This window comes from Oncorhynchus gorbuscha, linkage group LG10, assembly GCF_021184085.1.
Source record: "Oncorhynchus gorbuscha isolate QuinsamMale2020 ecotype Even-year linkage group LG10, OgorEven_v1.0, whole genome shotgun sequence".
NCBI classification, from domain to species: Eukaryota; Metazoa; Chordata; class Actinopteri; order Salmoniformes; family Salmonidae; genus Oncorhynchus; species Oncorhynchus gorbuscha.
In genome coordinates this window covers 96,572,573-96,591,652 of record NC_060182.1, presented here as the reverse complement: position 1 = coordinate 96,591,652, position 19,080 = coordinate 96,572,573, and the positions used below count along the sequence as shown (strand labels likewise).

Genomic DNA, 19,080 nt, shown 5'->3' with positions numbered 1-19,080 from the left:
GCCGCTGCGGGAGAGGGGACCTAGAGCCGCTGCGGGAGAGGGGACCTAGAGCCGCTGCGGGAGAGGGGACCTAGAGCCGCTGCGGGAGAGGGGACCTAGAGCCGCTGCGGGAGAGGGGACCTAGAGCCGCTGCGGGAGAGGGACCTAGAGCCGCTGCGGGAGAGGGGACCTAGAGCCGCTGCGGGAGAGGGGACCCAGAGCCGCTGCGGGAGAGGAGACCTAGAGCCGCTGCGGGAGAGGAGACGGGAGAGGAGACCTAGAGCCGCTGCGGGAGAGGAGACCTAGAGCCGCTGCGGGAGAGGAGACCTAGAGCCGCTGCGGGAGAGGAGACCTAGAGCCGCTGCGGGAGAGGAGACCTAGAGCCGCTGCGGGAGAGGAGACCTAGAGCCGCTGCGGGAGAGGAGACCTAGAGCCGCTGCGGGAGAGGAGACCTAGAGCCGCTGCGGGAGAGGAGACCTAGAGCCGCTGCGGGAGAGGAGACCTAGAGCCGCTGCGGGAGAGGAGACCTAGAGCCGCTGCGGGAGAGGAGACCTAGAGCCGCTGCGGGAGAGGAGACCTAGAGCCGCTGCGGGAGAGGAGACCTAGAGCCGCTGCGGGAGAGGAGACCTAGAGCCGCTGCGGGAGAGGAGACCTAGAGCCGCTGCGGGAGAGGAGACCTAGAGCCGCTGCGGGAGAGGAGACCTAGAGCCGCTGCGGGAGAGGAGACCCTAGAGCCGCTGCGGGAGAGGAGACCTAGAGCCGCTGCGGGAGAGGAGACCTAGAGCCGCTGCGGGAGAGGAGACCTAGAGCCGCTGCGGGAGAGGAGACCTAGAGCCGGGAGAGGAGACCTAGAGCCGCTGCGGGAGAGGAGACCTAGAGCCGCTGCGGGAGAGGAGACCTAGAGCCGCTGCGGGAGAGGAGACCTAGAGCCGCTGCGGGAGAGGAGACCTAGAGCCGCTGCGGGAGAGGAGACCTAGAGCCGCTGCGGGAGAGGAGACCAGAGCCCGCTGCGGGAGAGGAGACCAGAGCCGCTGCGGGAGAGGAGACCAGAGCCGCTGCGGGAGAGGAGGGCTAGAGCCGCTGCGGGAGAGGAGGGCTAGAGCCGCTGCGGGAGAGGAGGGCTAGAGCCGCTGCGGGAGAGGAGGGCTAGAGCCGCTGCGGGAGAGGAGGGCTAGAGCCGCTGCGGGAGAGGAGGGCTAGAGCCGCTGCGGGAGAGGAGGGCTAGAGCCGCTGCGGGAGAGGAGGCTAGAGCCTCTGCGGGAGAGGAGGCTAGAGCCGCTGCGGGAGAGGAGGACTAGAGCCGCTGCGGGAGAGGAGGCTAGAGCCGCTGCGGGAGAGGAGGGCTAGAGCCGCTGCGGGAGAGGAGAACTAGAGCCGCTGCGGGAGAGGACTAGAGCCGCTGCGGGAGAGAGCGTTATGATGATGAACCGACATCTTCCTTCGACAAGCTTGTCAAAAAGGGACAGATGGCGAAGGAGACGAGTCGTCTGTCTTCACCTCAGGCCCTGTGATTCATGAGGGACAGTGAGTTATCATGACAGAAGACCTGAGAGTCATACAGGATGGGAAACCACCAAGTGAGGAATGCGTTAGTACCGTTACTCTTTCAGAGGGTTTAGGAGGGGCTGAGATAATGATTCTGATGGCACGGTGAGCACCCAGGCGGTTTCTCCTTTTCTTGCAAAGAACAATTACCTTCAAGATTCTGTGCATTTTTTAAAAGTACTCAAACAACCGAACTGATGAACTTTAAAATCACGACGATGTAATCAATTGATGTTCATGATGTGGGATATGTCACTGATGATTTCATGAACCACTGATGAACCAAATCATTGTATCAAGTCATACGCCCACCCACGACCTGTGATCTGAATGATTATTAAAATAAAATAAATCAAAAATCAAAAATAATACATCTACGACTTAACTACTGACCTTGATGACCTTCTCGACCCCGGAGGAGCAGATCATATTGGTGCTGGGGTTGAACCGGACTTGGTTCACGATGGACCGGTGACCCTTCAGGACCATGGACGCTCCGTTGACCACACGCCCCGGGCCTCCTGGGAAGGGAGAGAGACGGACGCGTCATCTGTAACCACGTTTCCATCCAAACATTTCACGAGGATGAATTACCCGACGTATAAAGAAAACGACTGAAACATGAAATGTTCGACAAGACACGTGTTAGTTCGACGTGGAGGGATCTGTTTGTGTCCGGTAAAACGTATTATACGCAAATATTGATATAATAAACGTCATATTGAAGTAAACTTTGAGTCATGCGACGATATGTTGTCCGGTCCTCCAGCTACGACTCGGGGCCTAGTGGTTAGAGAGTTGGTCTGGTCCTCCCGCTACGACTCTGGGCCTAGTGGTTAGAGAGTTGGTCTGGTCCTCCAGCTACGACTCTGGGCCTAGTGGTTAGAGAGTTGGTCTGGTCCTCCAGCTACGACTCTGGGCCTAGTGGTTAGAGAGTTGGTCTGGTCCTCCAGCTACGACTCTGGGCCTAGTGGTTAGAGAGTTGGTCTGGTCCTCCAGCTACGACTCTGGGCCTAGTGGTTAGAGAGTTGGTCTGGTCCTCCCGCTACGACTCTGGGCCTAGTGGTTAGAGAGTTGGTCTGGTCGCTCTTGTCCATAGTAATCTCATCATGTAGGTAGACTACCCACACTGTCTCTGTGAGCCGTCGGCCAGAGGGCACATTTCACCGTCTCCGTCGGCCAGAGGACACATTTCACCGTCTCCGTCGGCCAGAGGACACATTTCACCGTCTCCGTCGGCCAGAGGACACATTTCACCGTCTCCGTCGGCCAGAGGACACATTTCACCGTCTCCGTCGGCCAGAGGACACATTTCACCGTCTCCGTCGGCCAGAGGACACATTTCACCGTCTCCGTCGGCCAGAGGGCACATTTCACCGTCTCCGTCGGCCAGAGGGCACATTTCACCGTCTCCGTCGGCCAGAGGGCACATTTCACCGTCTCCGTCGGCCAGAGGGCACATTTCACCGTCTCCGTCGGCCAGAGGGCACATTTCACCGTCTCCGTCGGCCAGAGGACACATTTCACCGTCTCCGTCGGCCAGAGGACACATTTCACCGTCGGCCAGAGGACACATTTCACCGTCTCCGTCGGCCAGAGGACACATTTCACCGTCTCCGTCGGCCAGAGGACACATTTCACCGTCTCCGTCGGCCAGAGGACACATTTCACCGTCTCCGTCGGCCAGAGGACACATTTCACCGTCTCCGTCGGCCAGAGGACACATTTCACCGTCTCCGTCGGCCAGAGGACACATTTCACCGTCTCCGTCGGCCAGAGGACACATTTCACCGTCTCCGTCGGCCAGAGGACACATTTCACTGTCTCCGTCGGCCAGAGGACACATTTCACTCTATAAAACGCAAAACCATCGGTAGAGTTAAAAATGTCATGGAAACCCATTTAACATGAGAATATAACAGCAAAAGTCATTTTTATGGGGACGAAGTTATCACGCAAAGCCTTTTATCCACAAAATAAAGTTTCCCCACCTCGCTGGTGGGGAAATTTGCATATTGTTACATCTGTCACAAATTATACAGAAACGTAGCTATTTACACATATAAGATTGAAAGACACACACACACACACACACACACACACACACACACACACACACACACACACACACACACACACACACACACACACACACACACACACACACACACACACACACACACACACACACACACCTGCTTCAGGATCCTTGGGGATTCTCCACATGTAAAGGTTGAAGTCATCTGATCCAGACAAGACGTACTGGAGGAAGACAACAGAGAGATTAACATAGAGGTATCTCCAAAATGCCACCCTATTCCCTATGTAGTGCACTTCTTTAGTCCAGAGCCCTTCTGACAAAAGTAGTGGACGACATAGGGAATAGGGTTGGATTTGGGACTCATTGTAAGACAACGTCCTCTATAACTATTACACGATGTTCTCCGTTTCTGTTGATACCAACAAAAGAAAAAAAAGAGAAGCTTTGTTATCAACAATTAATCCTCCAAACCAAAAAGTTTAAGAAGATAGTCAGGGAACATATAAACTTTAAAATATTACGGCCAGTCCATTTTGAAGAGCCTCCCGAGTAAGACGGCTGATCTAGGATCCGTTTAGGTTTGTATTTTAGATCATAATGAAAAAAAGAGTACACAGACGAGATCTGATCCTAGATCAGCACTCTTCAACGCTTTATGAATCCGAGCCTAAATCCTTCAAGGGGAAAATAATTGCCATTTTTACATTTATTTATTTATTTTTAACTTCCAAGGATCCAGTTGTAGAAACAGCAAAAAAGGCAGCGCAGTTACAATACGGAGACAGAAGAATTTATGACAAATCTCTTCTCCGAGGGAAGATAGAATTTGAGACGAGGTGTACACTTCTCCAAAAAACACACTGAGCAGAAATATGTGTGGTGTCTGTTGCCAGGCAACGAGGAGCCGAGCCAATGAAGCCAGAAGAGAAGAATGATCCAGAATGATCCAAAGACTGCTCCTCAAATGGCAACCTATACCAGATATAGTGCACTACTTTGGACCAGGGTAGTGAGCTATGGGAGGGAACAGGGTGCTACTTGTCTCACTCACTCACTGGGGTCATTATCTACTAACTAGTGACATCACCGGGGTCATTATCTACTAACATCACTGGGGTCATTATCTACTAACTGGTGACATCACTGGGGTCATTATCTGCTAACTAGTGACATCACCGGGGTCATTATCTACTAACTAGTGACATCACTGGGGTCATTATCTACTAACTAGTGACATCACCGGGGTCATTATCTACTAACTAGTGACATCACCGGGGTCATTATCTACTAACTAGTGACATCACTGGGGTCATTATCTACTAACATCACCGGGGTCATTATCTACTAACATCACTGGGGTCATTATCTACTAACTGGTGACATCACTGGGGTCATTATCTGCTAACTAGTGACATCACCGGGGTCATTATCTACTAACTAGTGACATCACTGGGGTCATTATCTACTAACTAGTGACATCACCGGGGTCATTATCTACTAACTAGTGACATCACCGGGGTCATTATCTACTAACTAGTGACATCACTGGGGTCATTATCTACTAACATCACTGGGGTCATTATCTACTAACTGGTGACATCACTGGGGTCATTATCTACTAACTAGTGACATCACTGGGGTCATTATCTACTAACTAGTGACATCACTGGGGTCATTATCTACTAACATCACTGGGGTCATTATCTACTAACTGGTGACATCACTGGGGTCATTATCTACTAACTAGTGACATCACTGGGGTCATTATCTACTAACTAGTGACATCACCGGGGTCATTATCTACTAACATCACCGGGGTCATTATCTACTGACATCACCGGGGTCATTATCTACTGACATCACCGGGGTCATTATCTACTAACATCACCGGGGTCATTATCTACTAACATCACTGGGGTCATTATCTACTAACTAGTGACATCACTGGGGTCATTATCTACTAACATCACCGGGGTCATTATCTACTAACTAGTGACATCACTGGGGTCATTATCTACTAACATCACCGGGGTCATTATCTACTAACATCACCGGGGTCATTATCTACTGACATCACCGGGGTCATTATCTACTGACATCACTGGGGTCATTATCTACTAACTAGTGACATCACCGGGGTCATTATCTACTAACATCACCGGGGTCATTATCTACTAACATCACTGGGGTCATTATCTACTAACTAGTGACATCACTGGGGTCATTATCTACTAACTAGTGACATCACTGGGGTCATTATCTACTAACATCACCGGGGTCATTATCTACTGACATCACCGGGGTCATTATCTACTAACATCACCGGGGTCATTATCTACTAACATCACTGGGGTCATTATCTACTAACTAGTGACATCACTGGGGTCATTATCTACTACTAGTGACATCACTGGGGTCATTATCTACTACTAGTGACATCACTGGGGTCATTATCTACTAACTAGTGACATCACTGGGGTCATTATCTACTAACATCACCGGGGTCATTATCTACTGACATCACCGGGGTCATTATCTACTAACATCACCGGGGTCATTATCTACTAACATCACCGGGGTCATTATCTACTGACATCACCGGGGTCATTATCTACTAACATCACCGGGGTCATTATCTACTAACATCACTGGGGTCATTATCTACTAACTAGTGACATCACCGGGGTCATTATCTACTAACATCACTGGGGTCATTATCTACTAACATCACTGGGGTCATTATCTACTAACTAGTGACATCACCGGGGTCATTATCTACTAACATCACTGGGGTCATTATCTACTAACATCACCGGGGTCATTATCTACTAACTAGTGACATCACCGGGGTCATTATCTACTAACATCACCGGGGTCATTATCTACTAACATCACTGGGGTCATTATCTACTAACTAGTGACATCACTGGGGTCATTATCTACTGACTAGTGACATCACTGGGGTCATTATCTACTAACATCACTGGGGTCATTATCTACTAACATCACTGGGGTCATTATCTACTAACATCACTGGGGTCATTATCTACTAACTAGTGACATCACTGGGGTCATTATCTACTAACTAGTGACTTCACTGGGGTCATTATCTACTAACTAGTGACATCACTGGGGTCATTATCTACTAACTAGTGACATCACTGGGGTCATTATCTACTAACTAGTGACATCACTGGGGTCATTATCTACTGACATCACCGGGGTCATTATCTACTAACATCACCGGGGTCATTATCTACTAACATCACCGGGGTCATTATCTACTAACATCACCAGGGTCATTATCTACTAACTAGTGACATCACTGGGGTCATTATCTACTAACTAGTGACATCACTGGGGTCATTATCTACTAACTAGTGACATCACTGGGGTCATTATCTACTAACTAGTGACATCACTGGGGTCATTATCTACTAACTAGTGACATCACTGGGGTCATTATCTACTAACATCACTGGGGTCATTATCTACTAACATCACCGGGGTCATTATCTACTAACATCACCGGGGTCATTATCTACTAACATCACCGGGGTCATTATCTACTGACATCACCGGGGTCATTATCTACTAACATCACCGGGGTCATTATCTACTAACATCACTGGGGTCATTATCTACTAACTAGTGACATCACCGGGGTCATTATCTACTAACTAGTGACATCACTGGGGTCATTATCTACTAACTAGTGACATCACTGGGGTCATTATCTACTGACATCACTGGGGTCATTATCTACTAACTAGTGACATCACCGGGGTCATTATCTACTAACTAGTGACATCACTGGGGTCATTATCTACTAACATCACCGGGGTCATTATCTACTAACATCACTGGGGTCATTATCTACTAACTAGTGACATCACCGGGGTCATTATCTACTAACTAGTGACATCACCGGGGTCATTATCTACTAACATCACCAGGGTCATTATCTACTAACATCACCAGGGTCATTATCTACTAACATCACTGGGGTCATTATCTACTAACTAGTGACATCACCGGGGTCATTATCTACTTACATCACCGGGGTCATTATCTACTAACTAGTGACATCACTGGGGTCATTATCTACTAACATCACTGGGGTCATTAATACTAACATCACCGGGGTCATTATCTACTAACATCACCGGGGTCATTATCTACTAACTAGTGACATCACTGGGGTCATTATCTACTAACTAGTGACATCACCGGGGTCATTATCTACTGACATCACTGGGGTCATTATCTACTGACATCACCGGGGTCATTATCTACTAACTAGTGACATCACTGGGGTCATTATCTACTAACTAGTGACATCACTGGGGTCATTATCTACTAACTAGTGACATCACTGGGGTCATTATCTACTAACATCACTGGGGTCATTATCTACTAACTAGTGACATCACTGGGGTCATTATCTACTAACATCACTGGGGTCATTATCTACTAACTAGTGACATCACTGGGGTCATTATCTACTAACATCACCGGGGTCATTATCTACTGACATCACTGGGGTCATTATCTACTAACTAGTGACATCACCGGGGTCATTATCTACTAACTAGTGACATCACCGGGGTCATTATCTACTAACTAGTGACATCACTGGGGTCATTATCTACTAACATCACTGGGGTCATTATCTACTGACATCACTGGGGTCATTATCTACTAACTAGTGACATCACCGGGGTCATTATCTACTAACTAGTGACATCATTGGGGTCATTATCTACTAACATCACCAGGGTCATTATCTACTAACATCACTGGGGTCATTATCTACTAACATCACTGGGGTCATTATCTACTAACATCACTGGGGTCATTATCTACTAACATCACTGGGGTCATTATCTACTAACTAGTGACATCACCGGGGTCATTATCTACTAACATCACCGGGGTCATTATCTACTAACTAGTGACATCACTGGGGTCATTATCTACTAACTAGTGACATCACTGGGGTCATTATCTACTAACTAGTGACATCACTGGGGTCATTATCTACTGACATCACTGGGGTCATTATCTACTAACTGGTGACATCACTGGGGTCATTATCTACTAACTAGTGACATCACTGGGGTCATTATCTACTAACTAGTGACATCACTGGGGTCATTATCTACTGACATCACTGGGGTCATTATCTACTAACATCATTGGGGTCATTATCTACTAACATCACTGGGGTCATTATCTACTAACATCACTGGGGTCATTATCTACTAACATCACTGGGGTCATTATCTACTAACATCACTGGGGTCATTATCTACTAACTAGTGGCATCACCGGGGTCATTATCTACTAACTAGTGACATCACTGGGGTCATTATCTACTAACATCACTGGGGTCATTATCTACTAACTAGTGACATCACCGGGGTCATTATCTACTAACTAGTGACATCATTGGGGTCATTATCTACTAAGATCACCGGGGTCATTATCTACTAACATCACTGGGGTCATTATCTACTAACTAGTGACATCACCGGGGTCATTATCTACTAACTAGTGACATCACCGGGGTCATTATCTACTAACATCACCAGGGTCATTATCTACTAACATCACTGGGGTCATTATCTACTAACATCACTGGGGTCATTATCTACTAACATCACTGGGGTCATTATCTACTAACTAGTGACATCACCGGGGTCATTATCTACTAACATCACCGGGGTCATTATCTACTAACTAGTGACATCACTGGGGTCATTATCTACTAACATCACTGGGGTCATTATCTACTAACATCACCGGGGTCATTATCTACTAACATCACCGGGGTCATTATCTACTAACTAGTGACATCACTGGGGTCATTATCTACTAACTAGTGACATCACCGGGGTCATTATCTACTGACATCACTGGGGTCATTATCTACTGACATCACCGGGGTCATTATCTACTAACTAGTGACATCACTGGGGTCATTATCTACTAACTAGTGACATCACTGGGGTCATTATCTACTAACATCACCGGGGTCATTATCTACTAACATCACTGGGGTCATTATCTACTAACATCACTGGGGTCATTATCTACTAACATCACTGGGGTCATTATCTACTAACATCACCGGGGTCATTATCTACTGACATCACCGGGGTCATTATCTACTAACTAGTGACATCACTGGGGTCATTATCTACTAACATCACCGGGGTCATTATCTACTAACATCACTGGGGTCATTATCTACTAACATCACTGGGGTCATTATCTACTAACTAGTGACATCACTGGGGTCATTATCTACTAACATCACCGGGGTCATTATCTACTGACATCACTGGGGTCATTATCTACTGACATCACTGGGGTCATTATCTACTAACATCACCGGGGTCATTATCTACTAACATCACCGGGGTCATGATCTACTGACATCACCGTGGTCATTATCTACTGACATCACCGGGGTCATTATCTACTAACATCACCGGGGTCATTATCTACTAACATCACCGGGGTCATTATCTACTAACATCACCGGGGTCATTATCTACTAACTAGTGACATCACTGGGGTCATTATCTACTGACATCACCGGGGTCATTATCTACTAACATCACCGGGGTCATTATCTACTGACATCACTGGGGTCATTATCTACTAACATCACTGGGGTCATTATCTACTAACATCACTGGGGTCATTATCTACTAACTAGTGACATCACCGGGGTCATTATCTACTAACTAGTGACATCACCGGGGTCATTATCTACTAACTAGTGACATCACTGGGGTCATTATCTACTAACTAGTGACATCACCGGGTCATTATCTACTAACTAGTGACATCACCGGGGTCATTATCTACTAACTAGTGACATCACTGGGGTCATTATCTACTAACATCACTGGGGTCATTATCTACTAACTGGTGACATCACTGGGGTCATTATCTACTAACTAGTGACATCACTGGGGTCATTATCTACTAACATCACTGGGGTCATTATCTACTAACTGGTGACATCACTGGGGTCATTATCTACTAACTAGTGACATCACTGGGGTCATTATCTACTAACTAGTGACATCACCGGGTCATTATCTACTAACATCACCGGGGTCATTATCTACTGACATCACCGGGGTCATTATCTACTGACATCACCGGGGTCATTATCTACTAACATCACCGGGGTCATTATCTACTAACATCACTGGGGTCATTATCTACTAACTAGTGACATCACTGGGGTCATTATCTACTAACATCACCGGGGTCATTATCTACTAACTAGTGACATCACTGGGGTCATTATCTACTAACATCACCGGGGTCATTATCTACTAACATCACCGGGGTCATTATCTACTGACATCACCGGGGTCATTATCTACTGACATCACTGGGGTCATTATCTACTAACTAGTGACATCACCGGGGTCATTATCTACTAACATCACCGGGGTCATTATCTACTAACATCACTGGGGTCATTATCTACTAACTAGTGACATCACTGGGGTCATTATCTACTAACTAGTGACATCACTGGGGTCATTATCTACTAACATCACCGGGTCATTATCTACTGACATCACCGGGGTCATTATCTACTAACATCACCGGGGTCATTATCTACTAACATCACTGGGGTCATTATCTACTAACTAGTGACATCACTGGGGTCATTATCTACTAACTAGTGACATCACTGGGGTCATTATCTACTAACTAGTGACATCACTGGGGTCATTATCTACTAACATCACCGGGGTCATTATCTACTGACATCACCGGGGTCATTATCTACTAACATCACCGGGGTCATTATCTACTAACATCACTGGGGTCATTATCTACTAACTAGTGACATCACCGGGGTCATTATCTACTAACATCACCGGGGTCATTATCTACTAACATCACTGGGGTCATTATCTACTAACTAGTGACATCACTGGGGTCATTATCTACTAACTAGTGACATCACTGGGGTCATTATCTACTAACATCAATGGCAACATCACCGGGGTCATTATCTACTGACATCACCGGGGTCATTATCTACTAACATCACCGGGGTCATTATCTACTAACATCACCGGGGTCATTATCTACTAACATCACTGGGGTCATTATCTACTAACTAGTGACATCACTGGGGTCATTATCTACTAACTAGTGACATCACTGGGGTCATTATCTACTAACTAGTGACATCACTGGGGTCATTATCTACTAACATCACCGGGGTCATTATCTACTGACATCACCGGGGTCATTATCTACTAACATCACCGGGGTCATTATCTACTAACATCACTGGGGTCATTATCTACTAACTAGTGACATCACCGGGGTCATTATCTACTAACATCACTGGGGTCATTATCTACTAACATCACTGGGGTCATTATCTACTAACTAGTGACATCACCGGGGTCATTATCTACTAACATCACTGGGGTCATTATCTACTAACATCACTGGGGTCATTATCTACTAACTAGTGACATCACCGGGGTCATTATCTACTAACATCACCGGGGTCATTATCTACTAACATCACTGGGGTCATTATCTACTAACTAGTGACATCACTGGGGTCATTATCTACTGACTAGTGACATCACTGGGGTCATTATCTACTAACTAGTGACATCACTGGGGTCATTATCTACTAACTAGTGACATCACTGGGGTCATTATCTACTGACATCACCGGGGTCATTATCTACTAACATCACCAGGGTCATTATCTACTAACATCACCGGGGTCATTATCTACTAACATCACCAGGGTCATTATCTACTAACTAGTGACATCACTGGGGTCATTATCTACTAACTAGTGACATCACTGGGGTCATTATCTACTAACTAGTGACATCACTGGGGTCATTATCTACTAACTAGTGACATCACTGGGGTCATTATCTACTAACTAGTGACATCACTGGGGTCATTATCTACTAACATCACTGGGGTCATTATCTACTAACATCACCGGGGTCATTATCTACTAACATCACCGGGGTCATTATCTACTGACATCACCGGGGTCATTATCTACTAACATCACCGGGGTCATTATCTACTAACATCACTGGGGTCATTATCTACTAACTAGTGACATCACCGGGGTCATTATCTACTAACTAGTGACATCACTGGGGTCATTATCTACTAACTAGTGACATCACTGGGGTCATTATCTACTGACATCACTGGGGTCATTATCTACTAACTAGTGACATCACCGGGGTCATTATCTACTAACTAGTGACATCACTGGGGTCATTATCTACTAACATCACCGGGTCATTATCTACTAACATCACTGGGGTCATTATCTACTAACTAGTGACATCACCGGGGTCATTATCTACTAACTAGTGACATCACCGGGGTCATTATCTACTAACATCACCAGGGTCATTATCTACTAACATCACCAGGGTCATTATCTACTAACATCACTGGGGTCATTATCTACTAACTAGTGACATCACCGGGGTCATTATCTACTTACATCACCGGGGTCATTATCTACTAACTAGTGACATCACTGGGGTCATTATCTACTAACATCACTGGGGTCATTAATACTAACATCACCGGGGTCATTATCTACTAACATCACCGGGGTCATTATCTACTAACTAGTGACATCACTGGGGTCATTATCTACTAACTAGTGACATCACCGGGGTCATTATCTACTGACATCACTGGGGTCATTATCTACTAACATCACCGGGGTCATTATCTACTAACATCACCGGGGTCATTATCTACTAACATCACCGGGGTCATTATCTACTAACATCACTGGGGTCATTATCTACTAACTAGTGACATCACTGGGGTCATTATCTACTGACTAGTGACATCACTGGGGTCATTATCTACTAACTAGTGACATCACTGGGGTCATTATCTACTAACTAGTGACATCACTGGGGTCATTATCTACTGACATCACCGGGGTCATTATCTACTAACATCACCGGGGTCATTATCTACTAACATCACCGGGGTCATTATCTACTAACATCACCAGGGTCATTATCTACTAACTAGTGACATCACTGGGGTCATTATCTACTAACTAGTGACATCACTGGGGTCATTATCTACTAACTAGTGACATCACTGGGGTCATTATCTACTAACTAGTGACATCACTGGGGTCATTATCTACTAACTAGTGACATCACTGGGGTCATTATCTACTAACATCACTGGGGTCATTATCTACTAACATCACCGGGGTCATTATCTACTAACATCACCGGGGTCATTATCTACTGACATCACCGGGGTCATTATCTACTAACATCACCGGGTCATTATCTACTAACATCACTGGGGTCATTATCTACTAACTAGTGACATCACCGGGGTCATTATCTACTAACTAGTGACATCACTGGGGTCATTATCTACTAACTAGTGACATCACTGGGGTCATTATCTACTGACATCACTGGGGTCATTATCTACTAACTAGTGACATCACCGGGGTCATTATCTACTAACTAGTGACATCACTGGGGTCATTATCTACTAACATCACCGGGGTCATTATCTACTAACATCACTGGGGTCATTATCTACTAACTAGTGACATCACCGGGGTCATTATCTACTAACTAGTGACATCACCGGGGTCATTATCTACTAACATCACCAGGGTCATTATCTACTAACATCACCAGGGTCATTATCTACTAACATCACTGGGGTCATTATCTACTAACTAGTGACATCACCGGGGTCATTATCTACTTACATCACCGGGGTCATTATCTACTAACTAGTGACATCACTGGGGTCATTATCTACTAACATCACTGGGGTCATTAATACTAACATCACCGGGGTCATTATCTACTAACATCACCGGGGTCATTATCTACTAACTAGTGACATCACTGGGGTCATTATCTACTAACTAGTGACATCACCGGGGTCATTATCTACTGACATCACTGGGGTCATTATCTACTGACATCACCGGGGTCATTATCTACTAACTAGTGACATCACTGGGGTCATTATCTACTAACTAGTGACATCACTGGGGTCATTATCTACTAACTAGTGACATCACTGGGGTCATTATCTACTAACATCACTGGGGTCATTATCTACTAACTAGTGACATCACTGGGGTCATTATCTACTAACATCACTGGGGTCATTATCTACTAACTAGTGACATCACTGGGGTCATTATCTACTAACATCACCGGGGTCATTATCTACTGACATCACTGGGGTCATTATCTACTAACTAGTGACATCACCGGGGTCATTATCTACTAACTAGTGACATCACCGGGGTCATTATCTACTAACTAGTGACATCACTGGGGTCATTATCTACTAACATCACTGGGGTCATTATCTACTGACATCACTGGGGTCATTATCTACTAACTAGTGACATCACCGGGGTCATTATCTACTAACTAGTGACATCATTGGGGTCATTATCTACTAACATCACCAGGGTCATTATCTACTAACATCACTGGGGTCATTATCTACTAACATCACTGGGGTCATTATCTACTAACATCACTGGGGTCATTATCTACTAACATCACTGGGGTCATTATCTACTAACTAGTGACATCACCGGGGTCATTATCTACTAACATCACCGGGGTCATTATCTACTAACTAGTGACATCACTGGGGTCATTATCTACTAACTAGTGACATCACTGGGGTCATTATCTACTAACTAGTGACATCACTGGGGTCATTATCTACTGACATCACTGGGGTCATTATCTACTAACTGGTGACATCACTGGGGTCATTATCTACTAACTAGTGACATCACTGGGGTCATTATCTACTAACTAGTGACATCACTGGGGTCATTATCTACTGACATCACTGGGGTCATTATCTACTAACATCATTGGGGTCATTATCTACTAACATCACTGGGGTCATTATCTACTAACATCACTGGGGTCATTATCTACTAACATCACTGGGGTCATTATCTACTAACATCACTGGGGTCATTATCTACTAACTAGTGGCATCACCGGGGTCATTATCTACTAACTAGTGACATCACTGGGGTCATTATCTACTAACATCACTGGGGTCATTATCTACTAACTAGTGACATCACCGGGGTCATTATCTACTAACTAGTGACATCATTGGGGTCATTATCTACTAAGATCACCGGGGTCATTATCTACTAACATCACTGGGGTCATTATCTACTAACTAGTGACATCACCGGGGTCATTATCTACTAACTAGTGACATCACCGGGTCATTATCTACTAACATCACCAGGGTCATTATCTACTAACATCACTGGGGTCATTATCTACTAACATCACTGGGGTCATTATCTACTAACATCACTGGGGTCATTATCTACTAACTAGTGACATCACCGGGGTCATTATCTACTAACATCACCGGGGTCATTATCTACTAACTAGTGACATCACTGGGGTCATTATCTACTAACATCACTGGGGTCATTATCTACTAACATCACCGGGGTCATTATCTACTAACATCACCGGGGTCATTATCTACTAACTAGTGACATCACTGGGGTCATTATCTACTAACTAGTGACATCACCGGGGTCATTATCTACTGACATCACTGGGGTCATTATCTACTGACATCACCGGGGTCATTATCTACTAACTAGTGACATCACTGGGGTCATTATCTACTAACTAGTGACATCACTGGGGTCATTATCTACTAACATCACCGGGTCATTATCTACTAACATCACTGGGGTCATTATCTACTAACATCACTGGGGTCATTATCTACTAACATCACTGGGGTCATTATCTACTAACATCACCGGGGTCATTATCTACTGACATCACCGGGGTCATTATCTACTAACTAGTGACATCACTGGGGTCATTATCTACTAACATCACCGGGGTCATTATCTACTAACATCACTGGGGTCATTATCTACTAACATCACTGGGGTCATTATCTACTAACTAGTGACATCACTGGGGTCATTATCTACTAACATCACCGGGGTCATTATCTACTGACATCACTGGGGTCATTATCTACTGACATCACTGGGGTCATTATCTACTAACATCACCGGGGTCATTATCTACTAACATCACCGGGGTCATGATCTACTGACATCACCGTGGTCATTATCTACTGACATCACCGGGGTCATTATCTACTGACATCACCGGGGTCATTATCTACTAACATCACCGGGGTCATTATCTACTAACATCACCGGGGTCATTATCTACTAACTAGTGACATCACTGGGGTCATTATCTACTGACATCACCGGGGTCATTATCTACTAACATCACCGGGGTCATTATCTACTGACATCACTGGGGTCATTATCTACTAACATCACTGGGGTCATTATCTACTAACATCACTGGGGTCATTATCTACTAACTAGTGACATCACCGGGGTCATTATCTACTAACTAGTGACATCACCGGGGTCATTATCTACTAACTAGTGACATCACTGGGGTCATTATCTACTAACTAGTGACATCACCGGGGTCATTATCTACTAACTAGTGACATCACCGGGGTCATTATCTACTAACTAGTGACATCACTGGGGTCATTATCTACTAACATCACTGGGGTCATTATCTACTAACTGGTGACATCACTGGGGTCATTATCTACTAACTAGTGACATCACTGGGGTCATTATCTACTAACATCACTGGGGTCATTATCTACTAACTGGTGACATCACTGGGGTCATTATCTACTAACTAGTGACATCACTGGGGTCATTATCTACTAACTAGTGACATCACCGGGGTCATTATCTACTAACATCACCGGGGTCATTATCTACTGACATCACCGGGGTCATTATCTACTGACATCACCGGGGTCATTATCTACTAACATCACCGGGGTCATTATCTACTAACATCACTGGGGTCATTATCTACTAACTAGTGACATCACTGGGGTCATTATCTACTAACATCACCGGGGTCATTATCTACTAACTAGTGACATCACTGGGGTCATTATCTACTAACATCACCGGGGTCATTATCTACTAACATCACCGGGGTCATTATCTACTGACATCACCGGGGTCATTATCTACTGACATCACTGGGGTCATTATCTACTAACTAGTGACATCACCGGGGTCATTATCTACTAACATCACCGGGGTCATTATCTACTAACATCACTGGGGTCATTATCTACTAACTAGTGACATCACTGGGGTCATTATCTACTAACTAGTGACATCACTGGGGTCATTATCTACTAACATCACCGGGGTCATTATCTACTGACATCACCGGGGTCATTATCTACTAACATCACCGGGGTCATTATCTACTAACATCACTGGGGTCATTATCTACTAACTAGTGACATCACTGGGGTCATTATCTACTAACTAGTGACATCACTGGGGTCATTATCTACTAACTAGTGACATCACTGGGGTCATTATCTACTAACATCACCGGGGTCATTATCTACTGACATCACCGGGGTCATTATCTACTAACATCACCGGGGTCATTATCTACTAACATCACTGGGGTCATTATCTACTAACTAGTGACATCACCGGGGTCATTATCTACTAACATCACCGGGGTCATTATCTACTAACATCACTGGGGTCATTATCTACTAACTAGTGACATCACTGGGGTCATTATCTACTAACTAGTGACATCACTGGGGTCATTATCTACTAACATCACCGGGGTCATTATCTACTGACATCACCGGGGTCATTATCTACTAACATCACCGGGGTCATTATCTACTAACATCACCGGGGTCATTATCTACTAACATCACTGGGGTCATTATCTACTAACTAGTGACATCACTGGGGTCATTATCTACTAACTAGTGACATCACTGGGGTCATTATCTACTAACTAGTGACATCACTGGGGTCATTATCTACTAACATCACCGGGGTCATTATCTACTGACATCACCGGGGTCATTATCTACTAACATCACCGGGGTCATTATCTACTAACATCACTGGGGTCATTATCTACTAACTAGTGACATCACCGGGGTCATTATCTACTAACATCACTGGGGTCATTATCTACTAACATCACTGGGGTCATTATCTACTAACTAGTGACATCACCGGGGTCATTATCTACTAACATCACTGGGGTCATTATCTACTAACATCACTGGGGTCATTATCTACTAACTAGTGACATCACCGGGGTCATTATCTACTAACATCACCGGGGTCATTATCTACTAACATCACTGGGGTCATTATCTACTAACTAGTGACATCACTGGGGTCATTATCTACTAACTAGTGACATCACTGGGGTCATTATCTACTGACATCACTGGGGTCATTATCTACTAACTGGTGACATCACTGGGGTCATTATCTACTAACTAGTGACATCACTGGGGTCATTATCTACTGACTAGTGACATCACTG

General features: G+C 45.2%; 1 protein-coding gene across 2 annotated transcripts in view; it reads right to left on the bottom strand.

Annotated features, from left to right (window-relative positions):
- Positions 1 to 19,080, bottom strand: part of LOC124046802 (DDB1- and CUL4-associated factor 5-like) — a 47,997-nt gene that overhangs the window by 3,746 nt on the left and 25,171 nt on the right. For both annotated transcript variants that reach the window (XM_046367562.1, XM_046367561.1), the window contains exons 7-8: positions 3,720 to 3,786; positions 1,918 to 2,045 (exon numbers count right to left, since the gene is read on the bottom strand). In XM_046367562.1, coding sequence (XP_046223518.1) covers positions 1,918 to 2,045; positions 3,720 to 3,786 — 195 coding nt within the window. The remainder of the gene's footprint in view (positions 1 to 1,917; positions 2,046 to 3,719; positions 3,787 to 19,080) is intronic.